Here is a 17,885-nt window from a genome sequence, read left to right as displayed (position 1 = left end):
CTGTCCAGTGCTACACAATGACTGCTGATAGTATCATATGTGTGCAGGTAGAATAATTTAACACTTCAAAGAAATATCTTATTTCTTACTCATGTTAAATTTTAGTGTCACAAAACAACCATCAAAATGGTGAGCTAATAGGCATGATTTTCAAAAATTATGTAACTGAATTTAAGTGCACATGGGTTAAGTCAGAAATTTTTGAAAATTATCCATTAGGCAAGAAAAAAATGTGCAAAAGAGATGGAAAGCTGCAGACTTTCCTCTACCAGTTTATGGATGACATCAAAACCAAAGTTTAAAGGAATCCTTGGCAAGGTCCAAAGCAAAAATTTCCATGGAAATGCAGACTTTTACCATTTTAGAAGTATATTTAAATTAATTAAGTTTCATTTGGCCAACTGCACATTTGCCAGTGCTTCTTTCTTATTTAAAAATTGCAACTTTTATCAATAAGGTAAAATAAACCTGTTATGAAAAGGGAGATTTTAAATGTGGTTAGCACTTCCTTTAAAATTATGGATGTCTTTACTAAATTATCTGGGGAGGGAAGAATGGCAGAGGAAAAAGGTGAGTGATCCTGGGGAGAAAATGAGAAAATAAAGTCAAGTTTATGGCTAAGACATCTCCTTTAGAATTCACCTGAAAAAGAATCCATGCAAATGGAACTAAGTTTTGTCTATGCTGAATTAAAAAATTCAAATGAGAATTTTATCAAAATATCTTACCTCCAGGCAAAGAGAAAAACAAAGACTCCACCAGCAAGAATCCAATAAGTGAATAAGGTGAATGCTATCATGTGTTTTAGTTATCATGTAACATGCACATATTAACTTTGATGTCTGCCAAATAATAATTCATATTTGCATGTGTTCTTTCTAAACAACTTTATGGGCAAACGAAGGTACTGTGTTGATGCCACTTGACTTTCTCATCAGAAGAAACATTTTATTTTAGAACTTTAAGGTTAATTCATGTTCAAGAAAACACCTAACACAGAAGTCATTTGCTTGGTCTACAAACAGTATAGACAGATGACAGTTACTTAGTTCAGATTTAAAGTGAAAATCCTACCAGGAAATTCTACCAGGAGGGATTAATTTGTGAAATTTGTTAAACATCAATCCTCCTTTATGTTTTCTTTTTATGGTGGTTTGGAGAGGAAATATTATAAATCAGAGAGTGTTATTGAACATTTATCAAAATGCCAGCACAAAAATGTTCTGTAGCAGCAATGCTAATAGAAGAAATAAATGCAGTCTCTGCTCCCAAGGAGCTCACAATCTTATGAAATTAGTAGGGACACCAAAACCAAACCAGCACAATAAAGGATTTGAGGTCTACATGCATGATTCTGCTTAAGTTTTTATCACATTGGTCTGGGTCAATTTATCATAGTCCTCCTATTGACTGATAGAGCCTCCTATTGACTGACTGATACATAACACGACAGAATAAAAGGAAATGATAAAACAATAAAAGGAAATGATAAACATAGAAAGAGGCAATCCAATGCCTCCCATTTGACATCATAGTTCAATACTTCATAATCTCGTATAATGGATCCTGCCATTAGCATCTGTGACAAAGGCAGTGGCTCCCTAAATCCAGCAGGGAAGAACGACAGAGAAGAAAAGGTCCTTTGGGGTGTGTGAACACTAGGGTCACGTTCATGATTACCAACCTGCCTCTCTGGTAGTGGGACTCCTTCCCCAGATACAGGAAGTGAGCGCTCAGGCCTCCAAAAAGGAGGGACGGCTGTTGACAGTCTACAGGAACCTCTCACAGAGCTTCACGAAGACGGCACGAGGGCCGTGGAAGGGTTGTGCACGCACAGGTAAGCGTCTGGAGAGACAAGGAATGTCAACAGAGGTGTGCACTCTGACAGGGATGTGCTGAGAAACTCCCAGAAGGGGCTGTGCACAGACAGATTTAGGGTCCCAGGAAGCATCTGAGAAGACACTCACGGAGGGCTGTCCTGCACAGGCCGGGTCTGAGGAGACACCGTGCATGGCTGTGCTCCTACAGCCAGGGTCTGAGGTAGGCGTCCGTGACGCGCGGTTAAGAAATGGCGGGTCGCAACACCGAGGGCATCCGCCGCTCCCCTCCACGACGCGGGACACTTCCAGAGGCGCAGCGTCCCTCCCTTTCGCCACCCTCCACTAATCATCTGACTGAGAGCAGCAGACCCGAGAGAATTCCCGCCAGGAACCCGCAGGGAGCCACCCTCGAGCTCTCACCTTTCAAAGCGCCACTGCCTCTGCCACCGCCCCTGCCCTTCCCGCGCCCGGCTCTGCCCGAGCCCCACCCTCCCCGCTCCGGGCTCCGCCTGCGCCCCATCCCGTCCTGTCCCCGCCCCCGCCTCGCCCCGCCTCTGTCTCCGCCCCCGCCTCGCCCCGCCCCCGCCTCTGCATCCGCCCCGCCCCCGCCTCTGTCTCCGCCCCCGCCCTCGCCCCGCCCCCGCCTTTGCCCCCGCCCCTGCCCCGGCCTCGCCCCGCCTCTGCCTCCGCCCCGCCCCGCCCCCGCCTCTGCCTCCGCCCCGCCCCGCCCCCGCCTCTGCCTCCGCCCACGTTACCTAGACACTACGTCTCTCCCATTTTCCGGAGACAGCCGGAAGTTTCGCCTCCGGGAGGGGCAGGGGCGGTCCGGGGGCGCGGGAGCTGGGGAGCGGCTTTCCGGAGAGCGCGCTGAGGGAGGAGCGGCTCCGTCGCCGCTGTAGGGGAGCCGCGGAGGTGGGAGAGCGGCGTGGGGCGTACGGTGGGCGGCCGGTGGGCCGAGGCGACGGCCTGGCTGCGGGTGGAGGAGCCGGTGGGCCGGCTCCCTGAGGAGAGGGAGCCCGGCGGTTTTCCGCTCTGCGCCAACTTTGGGGTGTGGCAGGGTTAGTGAGAGGCCTGTACCCCCGGCCTGGGCTGGAGCGAGAACGGCGGCCGCCGGAGTACTAAATCACAAGTCTGTAGCCCCGATTATCCGCGAGGAGGTGAGGCCTCCTCGTCAAGCCTCCCTTCTGTTAAAGGCCTGCCCCGAGAATTTCCTGTCACCTTCTGCCTCGCCCTGGCTTGCCCACTGTCAGGGCTGCAGAGGCTGAAACAGGTCGAGTGACTGTTAAGTCTCTGTAAGGATTCTTAAGGCTCGCCCAGTGTGAGTTCCCGACTCTCACCATGTCAGGGAAGCGGAAGCGCGTAGTATTGACTATTAAAGATAAACTTGATATAATAAAGAAACTCGAAGATGGAGGCTCTTCCAAGCAGTTGGCGGTGATTTACGGAATTGGTGAAACAACAGTTAGGGATATACGAAAGAACAAGGAAAAGATTATAACTTACGCGAGCAGCTCTGATTCCACAAGTCTCCTGGCCAAGAGAAAATCTATGAAGCCATCCATGTATGAGGAACTAGACAGAGCAATGTTAGAATGGTTTAATCAGCAGCGAGCTAAAGGGAATCCGGTATCTGGACCAATTTGTGCCAAACGGGCAGAGTTCTTTTTCTACGCGTTGGGAATGGATGGTGATTTTAACCCTTCTGCTGGTTGGTTAACCCGATTTAAGCAGCGGCACAGCATTAGAGAGATTAACATTAGAAATGAAAGATTAAGTGGAGAAGAGACTGCTGTGGAAGATTTTTGTAACAACTTTAGAGATTTTATCGAGCAGGAGAATTTGCAGCCAGAACAAATCTACAATGCTGATGAGACTGGACTTTTTTGGAAGTGCTTACCTTCCAGGACTGCAGTAATTAAAGGTAAATGTACTGTCCCTGGGCAGAACTCAGTTGAAGAAAGAATCACTGTTATGTGTTGCACCAATGCAACAGGCTTACACAAGCTAAAACTTTGTGTTGTGGGCAAAGCAAGAAAACCTCGCTCCTTCAAGTCGACTGACACCTTAAACCTGCCTGTCTCTTATTTCAGCCAGAAAGGTGCATGGATGGATCTCTCCATTTTCAGACAATGGTTCGATAAAATTTTTGTGCCTCAGGTTCGAGAGTACTTAAGATCTAAAGGCTTGCCGGAGAAAGCTGTGCTCTTGCTGGGTAATTCACCAACACATCCAAATGAAAATGTCCTGAGGTCAGATGATGGCCAAATATTTGCTAAATATTTACCACCTAATGTAGCTTCATCTATTCAGCCCTTGGGTCAGGGAGTCATAGCATCCATGAAAAGAAACTATCGTGCAGGTCTTCTCCAGAGCAATTTGGAAGAAGGTAATGACCTGAAATCATTCTGGAAGAAGCTGACTCTGTTGGATGCACTTTATGAAATAGCAATGGCATGGAACTTAGTAAAGCCAGCCACCATTATCGGAGCTTGGAAACAGATTCTTCCTGCCATAGAGGAAAAAGAAGGATTGGACTTTGATGAAGAAGATATTTCTGGTGCTACTGTGGCCACCATTTTACAGCATACCAAAGGACTGGAAAATGTAACTCCTGAAAATATGGAAAAGTGGCTTGAGATTGACAGTACTGAACCAGGTTATGAAGTGTTAACTGACAGTGAAATCATCAGAAGAGCCCAAGGCCAGACAGATGAATCCAGTGAAAATGATGAGGAAGGAATTGAACTGATTCCAGAAAAACACATAAATCATAAAACTGCTCTCCAATGGACTGAGAATTTATTAGATTATCTAGAACAGCAAGGTGATATGATTCTACCCGACAGACTGGTAATACGTAAACTTAGAGCCACCATCAGAAATAAACAGAAGATGACAAACTCAAGTCAATAACAGCATTTGAGTTTTATCATTGTTAAGACTGTATTTGTGACACTGCAATGTGGCATAATTTTCATCCTTTTATACATTGTCAAACAGTCCTATGAAATACAAATGCAAAATGTATCTGCAACAGTTTAGGTATTACGTGTTTTCATTATGTGTCTTATTCCCTTACTTGTGAAAACAGAACTACTTCTGTGTAGATATAAATGACACATATGCAGATATTTGCTTCTATAAATTAAAGATCTCTTCTATAAGAGTGCCACTCTCTACCTGTTCTAGCTTTAAAAGTTAGATGTAGAGAACAGCACTTTCCTAAATTCTTTCGCTTAAATTGCTATTGACTACAATAGCAGTCTTTTCTTACGCTAACCATATTAAGTGGTTGGTTAGTTTTTATATTTGTATAGGCTGAGAATTAAATGATTAGATTTTAGGATGCTATATAATAATTTAAAAATTAAGTTCAGTAACAATGGTGGAAATCTATGAATTATAAAAAATAGAATTATGTCTGTTTCTTACATATTTGTGGGTAGAAAAGATAATTTGGAAATGAAATATATGTAGGAAGTAATTATTAAATGAGAGAAACTGGAAAGCTGATTTTTGGGAAAATGGCTATTAAAAATTTGGGAAACATTAGGTTTATTTATACAAAGAGAAAAATATGACCTTATTTTGAGTCGAATAACAGTATAAAGTTATTTACCTAATTTTCATAAATGTTTTAAATTATTACATGTAATAATATGAACTCCCACTAATATTTGGGAAACATCTGAAATTTGAAAGTTAATTTTTTTTACCAGTATTTAGAAATATCTATAACTTGAAAAATTTTGTCATACTTCGCTGATTTTATTTGATATGAAGAAATAAAAGTTTTTATTTTGGATAATTCATCTGTTTTTATTCTGTTTTTTTTTTTGAAGAAAGCACAAATAACTGGGAAGTGCTAGAGATAATAATTGTTGATTATTTTGACAAAAGGAAATTCTGTCATTTGTTCTAAGAATTTTGACAGATTTTCTTAATTCTGCTTATCTAAGATATTGAAAATCATTTGCATATATTGAGATTACTGTAGTTTAAAAGTATTTTTATTATAGCATGTCAAGGCTCAAAACATTAAAAGACAGAGAATTGGTCACAGTTTTTGAATGTTTTGATTTTTTTCCATTGGTTGTCTTAGGATCCTAAAGCTTTATAAAAGATTTTTGTCCTTCCATTATTTGTATTATCTTTATGTTCTATATATGTATATGTCTGTATGTATGTGTACTACTTTATGATAAAAAGTGTAAAATTGTGTTTTTTGAATTAATTCAGTGCCTAAGAGAAGAAAAACAAGTTACATGACTATTGAATTAGATAACAATTATTAATATGCATATAAAATACTTTTTTATAAAATCAAAGTGTACACTAAAAAGCCTCTTTGTTCTTTTTCTGGATTTACTTAGGTCTTTGTTGTTTGTTTGTTTTGTTTTTATGTAAAATGCAGCGATATCCTTTGCCATCTAGTGGTCAAATCACCTTTGCTGTTAAACACATTTTAAACAACATCTAGTGAAAGGTTCACTGTGCCTATGGGGGTCAATCTTGTATGTCTAGACTGGGAAACTGCTTTTCTTTGGTTTGTAGCTATTTGTTCTCTGAAATTTGCAAATTGGTAAGCTAACAGTTCTGCATTGGTCCAGAACGCTTAATCTTAACAGCTACCAATTCTTGAATGTTGTTTGTGTTCCAAGTCATGCACTTTTATTATTTAATCCTCTGTGAATTAGATGGAAGTCCATATGGTTGTCTATTATTTTTACTTGCTCCAGGTAAGAATTTCAATGTTTGACTGTAATCAATTTAGACTAAACTCTTATTCTTTCACAGTCTTCAGTATGTATTATTTACTGTCTTCTTCTATCTCTTGCCATAGATAGGTGAATTTTCTTATCTGTTTGCCAGTGCACTGGTGTAGCCATTGCCTTTTTCTTTATTCTTTTGTGAGATTTCTCTTCCACTCTATTCTGTAGTACTACTGTTGCCTTTTTACATTAGTTATAGAATTTGCAGTTTGGATTGTCTGCCTTTTGATTTCCAGGTCACAATGTTCAATGAGAATCATTTCTCATTACAATCTAGTTAAAGCCAGAATTGGCAAAATGTACAGTTTTCATGCAGATTTTTTTTAAGTTCACATGGTTGTCTTGAAAATAGAAGAGTCAGTATTATCAACATGGCAAAGAGAATGAAAATCATTATTGTAGAAGCACAGGCTAGAGTAAGTGTTGGAGAAACCAGGATTGTCAGTGATGCCTGGTCACTTAAAATGCCAGAGTGAAAATGGTCAAACAACCTAGTGATTCTTTGCTATTCTATTTGCCAGCCTCCACCGGAATCTCCTCAATATCCTAAGCATTGTTTAGTCCCTAGTCCTGAGCTTTGTGTCTCAGTGAATAGTACCCATCCTTATGAAAGAGACCCCATGTGCTTGACATCTTTTACTAATAGAATCTATCATTATGCCTATCATAAATCCTTCCTCTAGGCCCTAACCCTGAGCTTTATTTATTAGCCAATAGAACTCATTGCAAAGTTCACAGGTGCTTTGCTACTTTGTTAGGCAGTTTCTGTGTAGTTATGCCTAAGGCTTTGTTGTGATAATTGTCATGTGGAAATCTTTTCCTAAAGTTTTACTGTGCTTGAGTGTATGAGAATAATAAACCATGAGGTCAGACTCTGGAAATTTTGACCCAGTGCCTACAAAGATGGTACTGACTTCATGCTGCCAGCTGTGAAGGAGACAATGTCCCTAATGCATTACTATTGAAAGCATGAGTGTTAATGTATACATTTACATTCAAGCAGATCAGAGGGGTAAAAATAAGGTCCAAGTCAGACAATTTGGGGAAAAGAGTAGAGGATGTAGTTAAGGGAGAAGAAGAAAATGTCTAGGGGAATGTGGTCTAGGATGACCTGCATTTTATAATGTGTACATTTCAGCATGCCAGACCTGGGGTTACTGGTTTGTGCTGCTTGGTCTTACAGGGAATGTTGAATCAGTGCCAAGTTAAATGTTTTTGATCACTTGTTGCCCACAACTAATAGATGATTTTAAAGTTGTTTGAACACTGCACCTGTCCTCAAAGTAATGAATCCTTAGTTCACAATTCCTGTTCACAATTCCTTAATCCACACAACATTTGACTGCCTATTAAAAGTCAGCCATAGGCTCTTGTCTCTCTTGTCCTGCCAGTCTTTTGTTGATACATGTTGATTAAGTACTCCTAGAAAGTGTACAGCACAAAGCTTCTTACATGTCTCATAGCCAGACACTTTTAGGAAAGTAGATTTACTTTGAGGGATTGTGTAAGAAATGAGTTACTTTGTCTGATAGATTTGAGCTTTTTATTAGGAGAATGACAGTAATAGAATTATTAGCACTTAAGTCTAGTGAATAAAAAAAAATCTAAGATTGTGTATTAGGAGCTGGAGAAATGATTCAGCAGTTAAAGGCACTTAATGCTATTGCAGAGGAACTGGGTTTGTTCCCAAGACCCACATGGTGGCCCACACTGCCTCCAAGAACAATTGTCTTGGCCTCTTCAGGCTCCTGAATGCATATGATACATAGAAACTCAAGTAGGCACAAATACATACATAACAGTAAATAAAATGTTTTCACGTATATGTGCATAAAAGAGGTTGTCTTTTAAGAATCAAAATCGGGGTGGGAAACAACACATTTGAAAGGACAATCTGGTTTTATGTGAATTCACATAAAACAGCTGAAATAGTGTGACATTCACTATGTAAAGAAAACAAGATAGAGTTTACTTCTTGACTGTTTCTATTCTACACACTCTTCTGTGCTATAGGTTTTTGTTACTCTTGGTGATTTCATCTTTCTGCATGACCTAGTCACTCCATTTTCAAAAGTTCAGATGTATAACTTCAGCTGAGATGTAGGATTCTTGATGGTACTTGAATCTCAATATTTAGTTCATTTTTCAACCCCTAACCTTTTTAAAAGATCAAAACTTGACACTTAAGACTAAGTATACCTCTTAGAGATATTAAAAGCAGTCAGTGCTCCACAGCCTCACAACAACCACATGCGATTAGAAGTTGGGAGAAGAGTGGAAGCTGACAGTTCCCCCTCACTGACACTTAACATGAAAATCATGTTTAGGCCATAGACTTTAGGATTGTCATGGAGTGATTTTTTTTCTTTTATCTCTTAATTCTGGGCTTGATCTAGAGATCAAGCACTATGGGTTCACTGCTTTGTGAAATATGTGTTAGTGAATATAGAATTGTCAAGAAACTATTGTGTTCTACATGTATGTTCTTGGATATGTCTGGTATATGACTAAGACTACCTGCACTGAGAAGATTTACAGTAGAGAGTAAACAGTGAAGAACAAATATTGCATGTTAAAGGAGTACAAATGAAAGACTAATTCTGGTATGAGAGACACAGGTTAATTCTGCTAGAAGGGTGACATGAACAATTGAATAATTGTTTGATGTTACTGGATCTCATAGTATTTCCATAGATAGTCGGTCAGTGTCTAGGAGGCAAAAAAAAAACAAAAAAACAAAAAAACAAAAACAAACAAACAAAAAAAAAAAACAAAAAAAACCCAACAACTTAATTTAATCTTAGCGGTAGGAATGAATTCCCTTTTTAAACTGGAAGCCCAAAGCAAAGCTTTGCATTTTCAGTCAGATTTTCTTCCTACTGTTGGCACTCTAGAGGATTATTTGTGAGATCCATAAAAGCCTCCAAATTCCTTGACTATTCTCTAGCTCTCTTCTGCTTGTAGCTATTTGCTGAGATAATCTCTTTTTTCTTTCTTCAGATATTTGCCAAAAACAGGAAGGAACACCAAACATTAATGTTTCTGCCTCACGACAGTCACTTCCTCTAAAGGAGGACTTCTTGTGTGTGTGTGTGTGTGTGCGTGCGCGCGCGCCCGTGCGTGCCGTGCTTGTGAAAGCCAGGTGTTAACAATGGGGTGGCTTCTATCACTTCATTTTTTTTAAAGATAGAGTCTCTGCATATAATATAGGATAATCATACTAAAACCTCTACGCCTAAGGAAGCTAATCAAAAAGGAGGACCCTGGTAAGAAGCCCAATCTTCATTCAGAAAGGCAAACAAGATGGACATCAGAAGAGGGAAAAAACAGGGAACAGGACAGAAGACTATCACAGAGAGCCTCTGAAAGACTCTACCCAGCAGGGTATCAAAACACATGCTGAGATCCATAGACAAACTTCTTGCAGAGTGCAGGGAATCTTATGAAAGAAGTGGGAGATAGAAAGACCTGGAGGGAACAGGAGCTCCACAAAGAGAGCAACAGAACCAAAAAATCTGGGCACAGGGGTCTTTTCTGAGACTGATACTCCAAACAAGGGCCATGCATGGAGGTAACTTAGAACCCCTGCACAGAAGTAGCCCATGGCAGCTCAGTGTCCAAGAGGATTCCCCAATAATAGGAAAAGGGACTGTCTCTGACATGAACTCAGTGGCCGGCTCTTCGATCACCTTTCCCTGAGGAGGGAGCAGCCTTACCAGGCCACAGAGAAGGACAATGCAGCCACTCCTGATGAGACCTGATAGGCTAAGGTCAGATGGAAGGGGAGGAGGACCTACCCTATCATTGGACTGGGGGAGGGGCATAGAAGAAGAGGGAGGGAGACTGGGATTGGGAAGGGTGGGGGAGGGGCTACACTGGGATACAAAGTGAATAAACTAATAAAAATAAAAAATAATGAAAAAAAGAAGATAGGGTCTCTCTCTTTGAACCTAAAACTTGCCATTTTTTATAGACTGGCCAGCCAGTGACCCCTGGGATCCTTCTGTTTCTGCCTCCCAGCCCTGGGGTTATGAGCATATGCTACACAAGTGCTTAGGATCTAAACTCAAGTCCTTATTTTTGTCTACTGAGCCATTGTTCCAGACCCTGGATAAACCTCAACCTCAGTAGTAGTCTAGGTAGCTGTGGGAAGTGATGCTGTGTTGCTGTAGGACTCCTAGCAACATCTATGAGCCCTGCTAGCCACTTGTTCTCTGATGTAGTTATGACCAAACAGTGCCACAGATACTGCCAAGTGTCCCAAATGGTCCCATCACAGGACAGCTTTTCCTAGGCACATGGTCTACTTTCCAAGTTACTGAAAATGGTATCTGTAATTAAATCACTTCCCTCTGTCCACCCTCTGGTGGTTATTTCTGAAGTGTCCATTTCTTCTAATTTTGTACTCACTAATAATAGGTTTTTCTCATGGTACCACTGTGCTTCAAGATGCTAATTCCTTTATTTCTGAAACTTATAATGAAGCAAACACGTTAGAAGCTTAGCACAGTTTGTTTTGTTTTGTTTTTTTGTTCTTTGTATTTCTTATAAGCTTTGGCTAGACTGTGACTTTTAAGTGATTCTTAATTCACACATTTTATCTTGTGATTTTGTATCTTTGAAGTCTTTAGTTTCCTCTGAATGACGTTAGCACATAGTGAAAGAGAATATGATAAATATACAATAATTTCTCCCCCCCACCCCCAGAAATGAGGATCGAATCTAGGCTCTTGCATATACTAGGCAACCCTCTAGGCCTCACTGTAGTGTCTTTCTTTTCTCAGCAGCTATGTGCAGTATGTAGAGCTATGTATTAGCAGAAACCAGTCATGTGGGATAGACACAGGGCTATGGGTGAGCTGGGTGATGGGAATAACTCTCTAGATAATCTGCTGCTTTGGACTAGTGGTCTTCCTACCACAGCATCCCCAGCACTGTGGTCACAGGAGTGTGTTACAACTCACACTTAAGATCTGGAGACTCCTTTGATACCCTGCTGAGTAGTCTTTTAATGGCCCTCTGTGGTAAGCTGCTGACCTGTTTTCTCCCTCTTTACATGCCCACTTCCTTTGCCTTTCTGAATGAGGATTGATCATTTTACCCAGGGTCCTCCTCCTTGCTTAGCTTCTTTAGGTGTACAGATTTTAGTATGTTTATCCTATATTTTATGTCTAGTATCCACTTATAAGTATATCCATGTGAGTCTTTCTGCTTCTGGGATAACTCGGGATGATCTTTTCTAGTTTCCACCATTTGCCTGCAACTTTCATGATTTCCTTGTTTTTAATTGCTGAGCAGTATTCCATTGTGTAAATGTACCACATTGAGACTCATAGCCAAATTCTGGGCAGAGTGCAGGGAATCTTATGAAAGAAGGGGGAGATAGGAAAACCTGGAGGGGACAGGAGCTCCACAAGGAATGTAACAGATCAAACAATTCTGGGCACAGGGGTCTTTTCTGAGATTGATACTCTAACCAAGGACTATGCATGGAGATAACCTAGAACCTGTAGAACCTCTGCACAGATGTAGCCCATGGCAGCTCAGTATCCAGGTGGGTTCCCTAATAAGAGGAACTGGAGCTGTCTCTGACATGAACTCAGTGGCTAGCTCTTTGATCACCTTCCTCTGAAGGGGGAGCAGCCTTGCTAGGCCACAGAGGAGGACAATGCAGCCAGAACTAATGGGACCTGATAGGCTAGGGTCAGAAGGAAGGAGAGGAAGACCTCCCCTATCATTGGACTTGGGGATGGGCATGGGAGGAGATGAGGGAGGGAAGGTAGGATTGGGAGTGGATGAGAGATGGGCCTACAGCAGGGATACAAAGTGAATAAACTGTAACTTATTAAAATATAAATAAATTTTTAAAAAGTGAAAAAAAATGATATTGAGATTCTGTATCCAGTTGGACAATTTTCTTACAAACATAAGCATCTATGTCTCTTCTGTTTAAGAGCCTTAGTTTTTGTTTTGTGGTTTTGTAGTTTTCTCTTATGGTCTTGCACATACTTTGTTAGGTCTATTTTTATTTTTGTGGTGCTGCAGATGGGCCCATGTTGCTACATGCTGTTCCTGATCTATATCCCAAGCCCCTGGTTTATTTTCTGGTACTTCTTTTTTCTTTCTTCAGTATGAATGCAAGTGGTATTTAAATTACAATTTTTCAATTTCTGGAATATATGAAAGTAAGTAAAATTTGAATATTGACTTGCATCTTGAAGCCTACTATCACCAATCAAGCACTTCTAAGAATTATTCTTTGCAATCAATTCTTTGAAATTTCCAGGTTAACATACCAGGTCATTTGTAAAAAAAAAAAGTTTGATTTCTTCCTACCCCAGTATGTGCATGCCTTTTTTTTTTTTTTTTTTGGTACTTATTCAAAATTTTATTTTAGGCTAACATAATTTTTCATTATTTTATTTATTCACTTGACAGCCCGTTAGCATTCCCCTCCCTTCTTCCCTCCCAGTCCCATCCTCACACCCCTCCCCCATTCCTCCTTCTTTTCTGAGAGAAGGGGAGACCCCCCATGAGTACAACCCACCCTGGCACCTCAAGTTACAGCAGGACTAAGCACGTCCTCTCCCACTGAGGCCAGATAAGGTATCCCAGCTATAGGAAAGGGAGTGCATGCCTTTTTTTATAAGCCAAATTTATTTTCTTTCACAGAATTAAAAGTAATATTACAGAGTAATATTTGTATACTTTAAAGCCATGTGTTACTGGGATTTTGAACATTATTGTGATGAGTATTTTATAGTTATGAAGACAGCTGTCCCTGCTACATGCAGTATGAGCATGCAGGCCTAAGCTGACTTTGAAGACCCCAGCAGTAGGCAGATCAACATTTCAGTTCTGAAAGACCATGACTGGTATATAAATTTGATAAGCACTAAAGAAGCAAAGATGGGATTAGAAAAGCAGGTTCCTCAAGGGATAATGTAAGATTTCTGATAACATCAAATGAATTTCTATAGGAAGGGGATGACAGAGCTATTGCATGTGATGCTTATGGGATGTAGGGAGGCTATTGAGTATGAGCACAGTTCACTAAAGGGACAAAGAGGTGCCAGTTATTTGACAGTGCACCAGCTGTTGTGAAAGGATACCTCCTGAGGAGGGAACCACTTCAGCCTGTTTCCCATTAGGATGGCCAATGGTGTCTGTATAGGAGAGCCATGCTGGGTAACAGGAGACACAATGTTGAATTATGAGTTTGTTTGCGCCTTACTAGTTTAAAGAATTTAGTTTTTACTGAATGCCAGTGTCACGTGAACATCAAGTCACGGCATCCTCAGACTGAACTGAATGAAGCAGCAGCAATGGAGGGATACACCAATGAAGGTGGAAAGAAGTTAGCCTGTTCTAGGGATAGATTGCTGTCATTCCTACAGAGATCCTGTAGTATTATTATCTCTACTATATGAAGCAAATTTTAGGAATTAAAGAGCTCCTGGTACATGTGCTAGATACCAGAGTTGGGGAGTTTTGTCTAGGAGGAACTGAATTCAATATGTGCTTGTATATTTGGAAGGAATGAAAACCTGCAGATCGGACATTGTTCATGAAGCTCTGGCCCCTTTCAATAGGCAGATACGGTCAGTAAAGCACCAACCTGGAACCGATCATTTTCATGTGTCTCCTGAAGTGTGGTAGTACTGCAGATGACAATGAGTCTCCTCACCCATTGACTCCAGGTCAGGCTTAACAGTACAGGATGTCTATAACATGCCAGCTCCTTGGCCCCTTGGGAATGTCTGAGGATGAGAAAGCCCAAGAACTTGCGGAGAATAATATTGAACTATCAAGAGGTAAATAATTATTGATCCACACACAGCCTGTGGAGCTCAGTATAGATCCTTGGAGGAAATGATTAAAAAAAGAAATGCAATATTTTTGTACTTTAAGAGTCATTGCTAATCTTTGTAAGATCTTGGATGCTGGACTCCAAAATGAACACTCACTTGGAGAAGGTAGTGAGATTTTAGAGGTAATGCACAACCTTCTGTGAAAGGTGACATTAGGGTCTATAGTGGTTTTTCAATATGGAAAAGCAGCACAAAAAAGAAGAGAACAGAAAATATAGAGATATCCACATGCTAACTAGAGAGTATGGGCAGGCTCATTGGCTCCTGAGGTTACGTTTGTGAAGGAGACACAGCTCTACAGGAGAGACAGTTATTGGGGCACTCGGAATCCCATACAGCAGACCTGCAGTTACACAGCTGAGAGAACCCCCTTCTCCAACTGGAAAACAACAAATGTGCACAGCCTGCAGAGATTCACAGAAGCTTAAACACAGATATCTTTGATGCATTTTTTCCTTGTTGCAGTTTTGTCTTATAAACAGTTTTGATTTTAACTTCATTTAGAAGCATGGATGATCTTGAATTCTTATTTTTCAACAACAAAAACTTCAAAGTAATGATTATAGAGCAAATGAGACAAGCAGAGCAATGCAACTGCTCCCAAGCATGGTAAATGGACGGTGATTGCCATCTTGTGGTAGATTGGAATATTGACTGCTTAAAAAAGTTAACGGTATTTTAAATTTAAGGTCCTTCTGGGTAAAAATGAAATGACTGTGGGAACAGGAGAGTGTTGTTACACAGCAAATTGAACTTGCATTTTATCAGCCTGTTCCATTTAAAATCAATGCTGAAGTGCTGGCATGGGTATTACAGTAGAAAGGAGTTGGTGTGGTTATTTAGCAGGCTCCAGTCAAGAACTCAGAATGAGTGATGTTTGCACCTGTCTTTCCTTAAATGTGTGTGTGGCTCATTCTGGAAATGAGACCCTCCCACTTGTCACTTCCTTGCACTTTTCTAAATAATTAAAACTAGAGACCTGCCACTCTAGGCTCTTTCTGACTGTCCAGACTGGGGGATAAGAACTCTAAAAACATTTCATTATTTGTTTGCTTGTTTATTACAATTTATGCACTTTGCATTCCAGCTGTAGCCTCCTCCCTCATATCCTCCCAGTTCCACCCACCCTCCCTCTTCTCTCCCTATGCCCCTTCCCTAGCCAACTGATAGGGAAGGACCTCCTCCCCTTCTATCTGACTTTAACCTATCAGGTCTCATCAGGGCTGGCTGCATCATCTTTCTCTGTGGCCTGGAAAGGCTGTATCCCCCAAGGGGAGGTGATAAAGATCCAGCCACTGAGTTCATGTCAGAGACAGCCCCTCCTCCTGCGCCCCTTATTAGGGAACCCATTTGAAAACTGAGCCACCTAAGGGTTTCCTCCAAGCAAGGGGTCTAGGTTCTCTCCATGCATAGTTATTGGTTGATTCATCAGTCTCTGCAGGTCCCCCTGGGCGCAGGTTTTTTTGCTCTGTTGGTCTCCTAGTGGAGTGCCTGTCCTATCCAGGTCTTTCTATCTCTTCTTACATAAGATTTCCTGTACTCTGCCCAACATGTAGCACACACATGCATGAAACTTAAACATTGAAGAGTAAAGGCACAAAAAGAATATTCACCAGAAATCCCACAGCAAAGAGCAGACTATAGTAATGGATAGTTAAGGCCATGTGACTCCAGTCACAGAACAATGGTGTTCTTGTTGTGCCCAGTTTTCGAGACCCCAAAAGGCCATCAACCACACCAGGAGTTAGAAATCGTATGCAAAAGCAATGAGCCTTTATTTCAGGCTTGAGCTGGGGCTCCCAGCATGAACTGACACACTAGTCAGAGGCTAGAGCCCTGAGCCTGGAAAGAAGCTAGATTTTAGCAAGGTGAAGGGGCTTTCAGACTTGGCAGTTACAGGATTCGTGACAGCAAGAGCAAGCTTGTTACATAGCAATTGATTAGAGGCAAGCTGTAACCATCTGGAGTAACTATTTTGGTAACCATAATGAAAACCTGTAATTGTATTAGTAACCTCAAGGACAAGGTCGTTTTGACCTGTTTTCTGGTCAGCTAGTTTCAGGGTTAGCACATTGTGTGGTCATTCTCAGAAATGCTGTAGTTTTCTGCAAGTATAAACATGTTTTTGAAGCATGGTTAAGTTTTAGGTCACGTATAAGATGGAGGCCAAATGGAGGACAAAATGGAGTCTGTTATGTTCAGGGTCTTCATTCTGGCATTCCCCTCTGCTACCCTGTTCCCAGTCTCGTGACCCCTGCCATGACCCCTGGAAAAAAACCAACACCAGGAGATTCTCAGTTCAGTGTGTTTTTCTGCTTCCTTTGTTTCTTTGAACTGGCAAAGCTGAAGTTCTTGCCTAGAAAAAGGAGATGCAGAGGTCATAAAACTGGAGGTTTCCACTTTTTTGGGAAACTGGCCATAAATGGTGGGCACAGATGTTGGAAAACTCTAACACCAGCAGTGATGTTTCCAATGCTTCTGCTACTCATGCCTAGCAACTTTCTCCAAAGACAGGCAGCTTTTGCCATTTTAAACATAAAAATATAGTTCTTATTTTCTAATAAAGCTTATGTGTAATTCAGCACCATATCCAAGATGGTGGCCAGTAGGATGCTGATTAAGGACCTTGAAGAGATCTGCAAATGTGGAGTGAAAGCTTCCATAACATCCAGGTCAATGAAGCTAATTTATTGACTTGGCAAGGGCTCATTGTTCCTGACATCCTTCCATATGATGAAGGGGCCTTCAGAATTGAAATCAACTTTCTAGGAAAGTATCCATTCAAACCATCCAAGGTCACATTTAAAACAAAGATCTACCACCCTAATATCAACGAGAAAGGGCAGGTCTTTCTGCCAGTACTAACAACTGGAAGCCAGCCACCAAGACTGACCAAGTAGTGTAGTCTCCCAGCACTGGCGAAAGACCTGCAGCCCGAGCACCCACTCCTTGCTGACCTAGCTGAAGAGGACTCTAAGGACCATAAAAATGTTTATAAGAATGCTGAACAAAAGATGAATCGATGATTTGTAACAGATAGAGTAAAAAATTCTCACTAAATGACTTATCTTGTGAAAAAATTTAAAATAACAATAAATACTAAATACTTGCCAATTAAAATAAATTTTTGAATTTTTTTCTGAGCTACAGTAATCTCTGATATAAGAAATAGAGAAGACACACTGCATTTACCTTTCAATGGTTTCAAGTTATATGGGGAACTTTAGCTCATTGCTTAAAAGTAGCAAAGCATGTGTACTAATTTCGTGCCCTGATGCTTATAACTGATGGACTAAAATCTGCCATGAGTGATTCCAGCAACTTTGAGCAGTGACCCTGAGCATGCATTCAGATACCCTGCAAAGGAGGACTCTGTGGAAAATTGACACATGCCACCACCTGGCATCTGCTTGTGGCAGTTA

General features: G+C 41.0%; 2 protein-coding genes and 1 pseudogene across 4 annotated transcripts in view; 2 read left to right on the top strand and 1 right to left on the bottom strand.

The window, feature by feature from the left end:
* Window positions 1-2,304, bottom strand: part of Ccdc82 (coiled-coil domain containing 82) — a 31,332-nt gene extending 29,028 nt beyond the window's left edge. For all 3 annotated transcript variants that reach the window (XM_021635099.2, XM_060369321.1, XM_060369329.1), the window contains exons 1-2: window positions 2,241-2,304; window positions 1,685-1,845 (exon numbers count right to left, since the gene is read on the bottom strand). The gene's annotated coding sequence lies outside the window, so the exon portion shown is untranslated. The remainder of the gene's footprint in view (window positions 1-1,684; window positions 1,846-2,240) is intronic.
* Window positions 2,305-2,606: 302 nt separating this feature from the next.
* On the top strand, window positions 2,607-6,364 carry Jrkl (JRK like). The gene has a single exon (XM_021635106.2). It carries the CDS (start codon window positions 3,159-3,161, stop codon window positions 4,731-4,733), a length of 1,575 nt encoding a protein of 524 aa, XP_021490781.1. The 5' UTR covers window positions 2,607-3,158; the 3' UTR covers window positions 4,734-6,364.
* Window positions 6,365-17,058: 10,694 nt separating this feature from the next.
* Window positions 17,059-17,489, top strand: LOC110547499 (ubiquitin-conjugating enzyme E2 L3-like; annotated as a pseudogene).
* Window positions 17,490-17,885: the final 396 nt, after the last annotated feature.

The sequence above is a fragment of the Meriones unguiculatus genome, chromosome 1 (genome assembly GCF_030254825.1).
Source record: "Meriones unguiculatus strain TT.TT164.6M chromosome 1, Bangor_MerUng_6.1, whole genome shotgun sequence".
In the NCBI taxonomy this organism is placed as follows: Eukaryota; Metazoa; Chordata; class Mammalia; order Rodentia; family Muridae; genus Meriones; species Meriones unguiculatus.
Note: the sequence above shows the minus strand (reverse complement) of the source record. Positions and strands in the feature narration are given on the sequence as shown.

Bases quoted from the DNA above. Each gene is read 5' to 3' on its own strand.
- Jrkl (XM_021635106.2), top strand. From the start codon at position 3,159: ATGTCAGGGAAGCGGAAGCGCGTAGTATTGACTATTAAAGATAAACTT.